Raw genomic sequence first — 8,382 nt, forward strand, 5'->3', positions numbered from 1 at the left:
TTGTTATTCCTAGCTGAACACGAAGTCATTGCCTCTGCATAGATCGCAGGGTGTCTTCAGGGAGAGCCTGCTATGGAAGTGCAAATAGAGGGGTATCTGGGACCCTCCTTACTCTTTGTTCCTCTTAGATCAGTAAAGGAGGAGGCCAGAAGAGTAAGGACTGGAGTCTCACTGATCTGAGGTCAGTGTCCTAGGAAGCGATCTGTATCCCTTCTTTCCCCATGTGCTTTCATCCAGTCAGTACACCTATGAGACTCTAGAACACATGTGTCAGTTGTCCCTGGGGAGGATAGCTTTGATGTCTCTTCCAGTGTGAGATAAGGTCCCATGGAGCCACAGTGTGAGGATCCTGAGCCAGCTTCTACCACAGGATGCTCTCCTGGGTGCCCTCAGGGGCTCCATAATGTACCCTTGCTACCCTTGGGTGTTCATGTGCCTCCTTTAGGGCCAATGTACCCTAGCCCTGACATCCGTTCTGTGGGTAGTTAGGAGGGAGGGCCGTCACTACAGGCTTGCCATTTCTTTGGTTTGGGGAGGTAGTAAGTCCTGTGATGATGTTTCTCCTGATGTGGTTACTTGTGCACACCTCCCCTGCCTCACTCCTTCAGAACCCCAGCTGAGGTACCCCCTTTACCTGCAGAACTGCCGAGAGTGATTCATGTTTGGCCCCGCCTTGATGTTGCCTTTTTCTGGGTCGTAGATGGTGGTGGCTCTGGCATAAGCTCCTCCCAGGATGAACACAAAGCCATTGAGGGTGACAGCAGGTGCATATTTGTTGTCTGTGAGAATGGCAGAGCAGGTGGTCAAGGCCTGTGGAAGGACACTCCCTCCTCTTTCTTTCCCAGCAGTGTTTCCAATAGCAGCATGTCACTGATTATGCGGAGGACAGACTGGGGAACAGGAGCAGCCCGACCCTTGACTGGCTTGCCCTTCTCCCAGTACCTGCATCCCCATCACACCTAGGCTTTGGGGTTACCTACTGCCCGATGGGACTATGGGGGCACCACTGGTCTGGACTGGGGGATAACAGATTCTTACCTATCATTGGGGACTCAATGAAGCTCCACGTGTTGGTCTGTGGCACATAGGACTGAAGGACACCTGCCGCTCGGCCTGCCTCATTCACGCCACCAAACACGTAGATTTTGCCACCACACACAGTGGCCGCTGCCGAATGTACCGCCTTAGGCAGAGGGGCTACTGCCTCCCATTGGTTAGTGATAGTGTCGTACCTGTGAAGGGGAGAAAGAGAGAGTCCTTGTGCAAGGCAGGCTAGCCCAGGGCAACAGCACATGGGAAATTCAGCATTGCTTTTTGCCTTCAGCATCAATCATAGCCTAAGCCTTCAGATGGAGACATGGGCTTGAGCCACTTCCAGGTGGTGCTCCAAACTGGCGCTGTAGGCCTCCTCTTGAGCTGCATTGGGCCTTTTGCTGCCTGCCAACCTCTGTGTAGATTCCTCCCTTGCTTACATGGTGAGCATCTCTGGGGTGATGGTGCAGCTAGTGTCTACTCGAGGAGACCGGGGTGAGCTAAGTGCCATTTTTGCCTTCAAGTTGGTGCTGGCCCAGTGGGGAGGATGTACAAAATCCAATAGTTGTGAAGGATGGTGTGCCATGATGATGAGGGAGGGGAGCCAACAAGCATACAGTAGGACACCCAGCACACAGTGGGGCTAACTCTCTCTGGAGAGTGAGCTGGGGTTGGCCCTAGAAGGGTGAATAAGCTGTCGACAAACAAATGGGGTAAGGAAGTTCACTGAAGTTCAAATGCATGCCCACTGGGGTTTGAGGGGTACCTAGCATAGTTCATAGAAGCTGGAGGTTGGGTAAGTTAGAAAACCTTAAGTGCCAAGCTCAGGTACTTGGGCTTTGTGCCCTGAACAGTGGAGAAGCCCTGAAGGTTTAAGCAGGGAAACACTACGATCTCAACGGACTAGAGAGATACCACTGAGGCTGCAGGGCAGGGAGGCTGACTCTGGGAGACCAGTTAGACCAGTCACCCACAGGAAGCTTAGTGAGAAGTAAGTAATGAGTTTGGGTCAAAGGAGGATGAGTGTGAAGAACTGGGCCCAGGAGAGGTGAGGTACATTTGCTGCAGGATGAAGTAGCTGAGAGGGACAGGGCTACTTAGGATACCTTGGGGTCTCTGTCTTGGAAGGACTGGGAAGGAAGCCAGCAAACAAGAAGAATGCAGTTTTTATCAGTGTCTGTGGGTCCTTGTCAGGGCAGCTTTGGGGTCACCAACACAAAGATGGAAATGAGAGTTAAGGAGCTCACTGGGGAGTACAGGTGGCCCTGAGGCTGAGGTTGAGCTCTGGGGAGGATGGCTTGTGAGGGGTGGAGAACCATCTTCGGGAGCAGTCAGCCTGAGGTCATCAGCCAGCAACCATCAGCTGTAAACGACAAAGGTCCTCAAGTGTGGAAGGTGGGGTAAAGGCATGGAGTCTTGGGCAGATCACAGTGTTTCTGAGGTCAACAGTGCTGTGGGTAAACTGAGAGGTACAGAAGGCATTGTGTGCACATTGAAGACAGAGACAGCAGATATAGCCTTCTCCTGAGGAAACTTGAGTCCTGAAGTGGGCAGAGACTGGAGTACTTAGACAGAAACATGGAATTCTGAGGGTTTTTTTTTTTAAAGAGTAGAATCCTCCCTTTTTGGCGTTTACCAGCCACCTCTGTGAGAAAAATATCCTGGTAACATAGTAAATATATCAGCAGGATTCGGATGGATTCGGGAGTCAGGTAGAAGATCCTCTGTGCTGTGGTTACCTTTGTCTAGACTCTCTCCACGGGCAGCTCTGAGAGTAACGTGAGATCCCAGTTACAAATCAGGAAAACATGGTGGCTGGCCAAAAAGCTTGGGCTCTGAGGAATGGATCATCTGTGTTTTAATACAGAATTCTAAGTTCCCATAATAACTGGATTGCACAGTTCTCCAAATGTTACCAGCAGATTCTCCCGAGCCCGTGGAAATAAACTCTGGCACAAAATTGGTTTTGTTTTAATGGTTGGGGATGTTAAGTAAATTTTTGTATAGGTAGGAGGAAGTCTAAAGGCTTAAACGAAAGTTAACTAAACAGCCAGGCCCCAAATCTGTGCATTCTGCATCCATAGATGCCATCAACTACAGATATGAAAAATCTGAAACTGTATTTGTATTGAACATGTCCAGATTTTCCATTGTTTTCAAAGCAGTACATTATAACAGCTTTTTACACAGCATCTGCATTGTATCAGGTATTGTAAGTAATGTGAAGCATCTAGAGTCTGCAGCAGGATGTGTACAGGTATTTGGATGTGGATACTATGCGGTTTTATATGAGGACCTGAGCACTTGCAAATGTAGATCTACGGGCATCCTGGAACTTGTACCCTGCAGGAACCAAGGGGACTTTATGGTATAAGCAAGAAAAGATGGCACATGGCTGAGTCCCAGCACTCAGATGTTGACCCAAGAGTTCCAGGCCATTCTGGGTAACATAGGTCCTATTGAGAGAGATGGTAGGGAGGAAGGGAGAGGGAGGAGGTGGGGTGGGATGGGTGGAGAGCCAGAGAGTGACAGAGAGAGGAAGGAGAGAGGCTAGAAGAGAGAAAACACACAGTTGGGGACCACAGCGAACTCTGAAGAGCCTTGAACCTCCCAGCCTATGGGAATCTGTTATTTGTCCTTGTAGGACCAAAAGGTTCCTGGGTCCTGTGTGGTTTCTGATAGGTATAGCAGATGTTAATTAAAGCAAAAGGAGTTGTGAGCATGTTAGCAGGAGAGAGTGGAGGTCAAGGAAGTCACAGCTGCAGGCACATTGCTGGAGTTAGCAGAGAGAGGAGAAAGTTTGTTGTTTTTCTTGAGAGAGGGACTCATGTATCCCAGGTTGGCCTGGTAATTTCTAAGTAGCCAAGGATGAGTGTAACGTCCGAGATCTCCCAAGTGCTGAGCTCACAAGTGTGGACAACCATCCCTACTTTGTGTAATTCTAGGGATGAAATGCAGGGATACCTTTATTCTAAGTAAATACTGCACCCTGGGACATTTGAACTCTCAATCCATGGCCCCATTTACTATGGGAAGGAGGAGGTAGGGGTGGACAGGAGAGCCTGTGTATGGTTGAGGAGAGATGGGAAGAGAGCTGCTTGCTTTTAAGAGGAAATGGCTGACAGGGCAGACCCAAGAGTACCTTGCAGCATTTGGGGCTGGGTGGAAGCTTGACTCTTCAGTGCATAGTAGGACCAGTCTGAAGGATGCCAGGATTTCCCTTACCAGTCCCAGGGAGAGAGGGAAGGCAGAGAATAGGGCTGAACAGATCTGCTTCATATACAGTTCGGAATGAAGGAGCAAAGTGAGAGAATGGAGACGTGCAGACCCACTGAGGGAAAGGAGGTAGGGACAGCTGCTGGGATGAGCAGAAGTGGACCTAAGGGGGCTGGTCAAGGGAAGACAGTGCCGTCCTCCCACTCAGCAGCATTTCTGTTCAATGTTCCGAGGAGCTAGCTGCCCCTCAACGCTCCTGCCTGCCTGCAGCTGTCCACCACTTACTGCAGACCCCCTGGCTCACTTATCTCTGCTCCATATGTGTCTGCACCCAAAGCAAGGACCTGAGCTTGCTCACCAGCGAGTTCACTCAGCACAGAGTCGTGAACAGCATACAGCTCCCATGTTCTCCCTGGGAGTCTCCTTTGGATAAGAGCCATCACTAGCTTCCTAGAGCTAGGTACTCTAGGAAGAGGGTCTTATGTGCACCATGTCCTGATTCTTGAGTTAGGGAAGGGGATGCCATGTGACATCTGCTTCTGGAGTTCGGTATTAGAAGCCAAACTGTCTTATGGGGCAGCTGTGGCCGATGCCATTCAGTCGTGGATGGATGATATATAGCGAACAGGCAATGAAGTAAGTGTCTTTTCAGGGCAGTGTCAGAAGTTCAGATATCTGTTTTTTAAGCCAATATGGCAGTGAGCCAAAGAGCTCCCACAGAAAGAGCTGAGAGATGAGAAAGATTATGTGGCTGTTAGCCCTCAGTCTTTCGGCATAAGGACACATTCCGCCAAACACAAATTTCCTGAGAGTTTGTTATTCCAGGTGGCTGATTGCCAAGCCATGAGCTCTCCCGTCAGCTCAATCTGTCAGCTTCCTGCTTGAGAAGGATATGCTAATGACATGCAAATGACCCAGCCGAGTGAGGCGTTCCACTATCATTTATGCAGTAACCACAGCTCCTGCAATATATTGCTATAAAATATTAGACCCAGTTATTTATATAATGATATAATACAGGTTTGTCTATGGCGCTGTTGTTTTAATCTATAATTATGTAATCTTGCTCTATTCCTGTAACACGGTAATGTAATATAACTATAATACAGCATATATCTCATTCATTATCAATATAATAGCAATTTGTACCATTAGTGCTTCCTGGGGAACAAAGCACCCTCATGTCTATCCCCATTAGACTGACCTTCCTGTCACCCTGAATTCTCATCACTGCGGCCATGTGGCACAGAGACTGACTTACCCAAAGGGGACTTCTCCTTGGGTAGCAGTGGGTGCTTCCCCCCCCCAACACCCTCCACTCTCTCTCATGGGCATCCCCTAGGGCTCTTCCAGTCTTTGTTCCATCCTACAGGCCCAGATGACAGATCTGCATGGGCTAAGGGAGCACTCAGGGTCCCTCAGGTCTCTCTGGGATCTCCAGCTGCTCTTTCCTTCACTGGGCCTCCTGGGGGTGGCCTCAGGTGCTCCAAGCTGACATTTATTTTCCAGCCAGTCTGAAGGCTGGGCTCCGCTCCGTGGGGAAGGCCAGTACAGGCAGCACCCTGGGGCCTCAGAGAACTGCTTCAGGGCCCAAGAAAAGCAGAAAGAGTCGAGATTGTCTCTACCTCTCTGTCGGTGTGTTTGATCCTTCAACAAATTCCTGTATTTATCAACAAGCAGAACTTTGCAAAAGGAGTAACCAGCGTTTTAGGAGATTAAAAATAGCTGACAGAGGCAAAGCAAGATGACCTCCAGCTCCGTGGACTCCTATATAGCAAATTTCTCCTTGCTTGTGTGTTTATTTTTGAGCCACAAATGACTGGGAACTGATGCTCCTGCTTCCAGGGGAGCTTGGGACCATGTCTGGACATGCAGCAGGCTATACTGAAGACCACCCAGTGTTAGGACTGGTCTGGGTCCAAGCACGGTATTAATATGCTCTTAATCACCCAGGGACTTCTCAGTATCATCAAATCAATGTGACAATTAAATGTTGTTGCCAAGCCATCTCAGACTCCACTTGGGGGAGTTAAAAGCCCGCAGTGAACATTCAGACCTGTCTCACTCTGAAACCATCCTTGCTGGAACATTCATCAAGTGTCCAATTAGCTACTCAGGGAAAGAAAAAAAAAATCAAATCGAGGGGTATGTGTGGCTTCACAGGCAGAAAGGATGTCACATTGCAAAGTGTGCTTTCTGGTGGCAGCTGATGGTGTGGGCCAAGGTAGGGGAAAGAGTGATTGAAATCACTGATCTACTGATAGAAACTGGGGCTATAGCCTAGGGCCAGGCCAGCCTCACGTGCTTCTCCATGGGGCACTAGTTTCTCCTGTAACAACACTGAAGTCTTTCTGCTCTGCTAGCTGGTGGCCCTCTCCCAGGGGTTCTGAGCATCTTCTCTGAGGTTACCCACCCACTCACTCTCTTACAAGAGCAGTCTCACTGGCTCAGGAAGAAAGTATCTTGGCAATTTCCATTAAAAGGGCAGTACCTACTCCAACTTCTGGTCCTCAGGCCTCTGCCTGACTCACATCACATCCTCAATAGCCTGGCTGGGGTAGGGTGGGAGACAGCCTGGGGCTTGTAACAAAGTGCAGGCTACCCTCTAATCTTGGGCTGGTTAGCTTATAGTTTTCCTCTGGAGAATTCTAGAGGGCTGGCCAGACTGTGCCCCTACAATGCTTAGTTGGTGAGTGGTTTCTCTTCCTGGCATCTCTACCAATTACCTGGCATGTGTGGGATGCAGGAAGGATGTGTGCAACCCTTATGTGGTTGGACAAAGTGGCACAACCACTGACATGGACCATACTTGGGACATTGGATTAAGCTCCTGAATTCTAATATGACTCTGGCCAAGCTCTCTCATGTCCTTTCGTGACTGGACCTTGGGCCACCATTTTGTGTTAGTGACCCATGAGCTTGCATCTTGTGTTCACTTCCTTTTGTTCTGAATGATAAACCTGGAATCAGTATCAGGTAGGTGCTGGTGTGGGTGCAGAGGGAGGAATGATGCGACATTAGCATTCAGAGACACACCGTGGCTGCCTTACCTCTCCACATGGTCCACGTTGCCGGCCACTCCAAGTCCCCCAAGAGTGTAGATCTTCCCATCATAGACGAGACTATTGTGGCGACAACGAGGGACAGTCATTCTGGAGACCAGGTTCCAGTTATCCAACAGGGACATGTAGCACCAGACATCAGCCAACGTCACCCCTGATTCCATTCCACCTGTGAACAGTATGGGGGTGCACAGAACAGAAAGGGTTGAGGAAGGGGCTAAGGACAGGATGCCCAGCTCCAAGGACAGAAGCAGGAGGTTTTATTTGTAAAGCAGATACTCTGGGGCCTTGACCTTCCTCAGCCCAGTGTGGGGGCACAGGCGCCTTTGGGAAGCCCATCCCGGTTCCCACCCAGCCCTCAGGAGCCTCACCTGAGAGGTAGATGTTGTCCCCAGCACTCACTACACTGAAGAACTCGCGGTCATAGAAAGGCAGCGAGGCCAAGGGGTACCACTTGTTGTTCTGTGGGTTCCAGCAGGTGACAGCCACCAGTGAGCGCTGGGTCATCCCAACCATCTGACGGCCCCCAACCAAAACGATGACCTCGGCCACACCTGTGGGGACATGGATGGGTACCCTTGGGACACACCCTGACACCGTCAGCATCTGTGTCTGGATCTTCTCTGGGGGGACCATCTGGAGCCAGCTGACTCTGTGGCATCTGCTATTTGGGGATCTGGGTATATTCCTTGATACCTGCAGAGAGGCGGGGCCGGGTTCGGGGTGTCTGCATCTCCTGCCGGGCGTGGGGTAGCATGTGGTAGCGTTTAGCCTCATTGACCAGGTCCCGACATGCTTCTGATGACTTGATCAGCTCTTCGTTGTCCACCACATTGAGCAGATAGCTGGGGTGGATGAACGGGAGGCGGACGGCAGCCAGGAGCTCTGCTGCATACTATGGAATAGAAGGAGTGGGATTCTGCTGAGAGGAAGCCCCCTCTTATGAGTTGAATAGAGAAGGACTCCCCATCTGGGTGTGTCTTGGGAGTGCACATTGCCCAGCCTGGCATACTAGACAATGGGAAGGCATGGAGTTAACTGGAGGCCTAGCAGCTGCAGCCAGCCCCAGAGT

General features: G+C 50.2%; 1 protein-coding gene across 6 annotated transcripts in view; it reads right to left on the reverse strand.

Moving 5' to 3' along the window:
• Positions 1 to 8,382, reverse strand: part of Klhl29 (kelch like family member 29) — a 300,571-nt gene that overhangs the window by 5,991 nt on the left and 286,198 nt on the right. For 4 of the 6 annotated variants that reach the window (XR_015045162.1, XR_015045161.1, XM_085830189.1 and 1 more), the window contains 5 exons: positions 8,007 to 8,205; positions 7,682 to 7,864; positions 7,299 to 7,479; positions 1,039 to 1,232; positions 635 to 779 (listed from right to left, as the gene is read on the reverse strand). Coding sequence is in view for 2 of the 6 variants with exons in the window: in XM_085830189.1 (XP_085686315.1) it covers positions 635 to 779; positions 1,039 to 1,232; positions 7,299 to 7,479; positions 7,682 to 7,864; positions 8,007 to 8,205 (902 nt within the window). In the remaining 4 variants the exon portion in view is untranslated. Of the gene's footprint in view, positions 1 to 634; positions 780 to 1,038; positions 1,233 to 4,606; positions 5,224 to 7,298; positions 7,480 to 7,681; positions 7,865 to 8,006; positions 8,206 to 8,382 lie in introns of those variants that run through there. The other 2 variants (XR_015045163.1, XR_015045164.1) reach the window with 2 other exon arrangements.

This window comes from Mus caroli, unplaced genomic scaffold, assembly GCF_978045245.1.
Source record: "Mus caroli unplaced genomic scaffold, Mus_caroli_1 scaffold_14, whole genome shotgun sequence".
In the NCBI taxonomy this organism is placed as follows: Eukaryota; Metazoa; Chordata; class Mammalia; order Rodentia; family Muridae; genus Mus; species Mus caroli.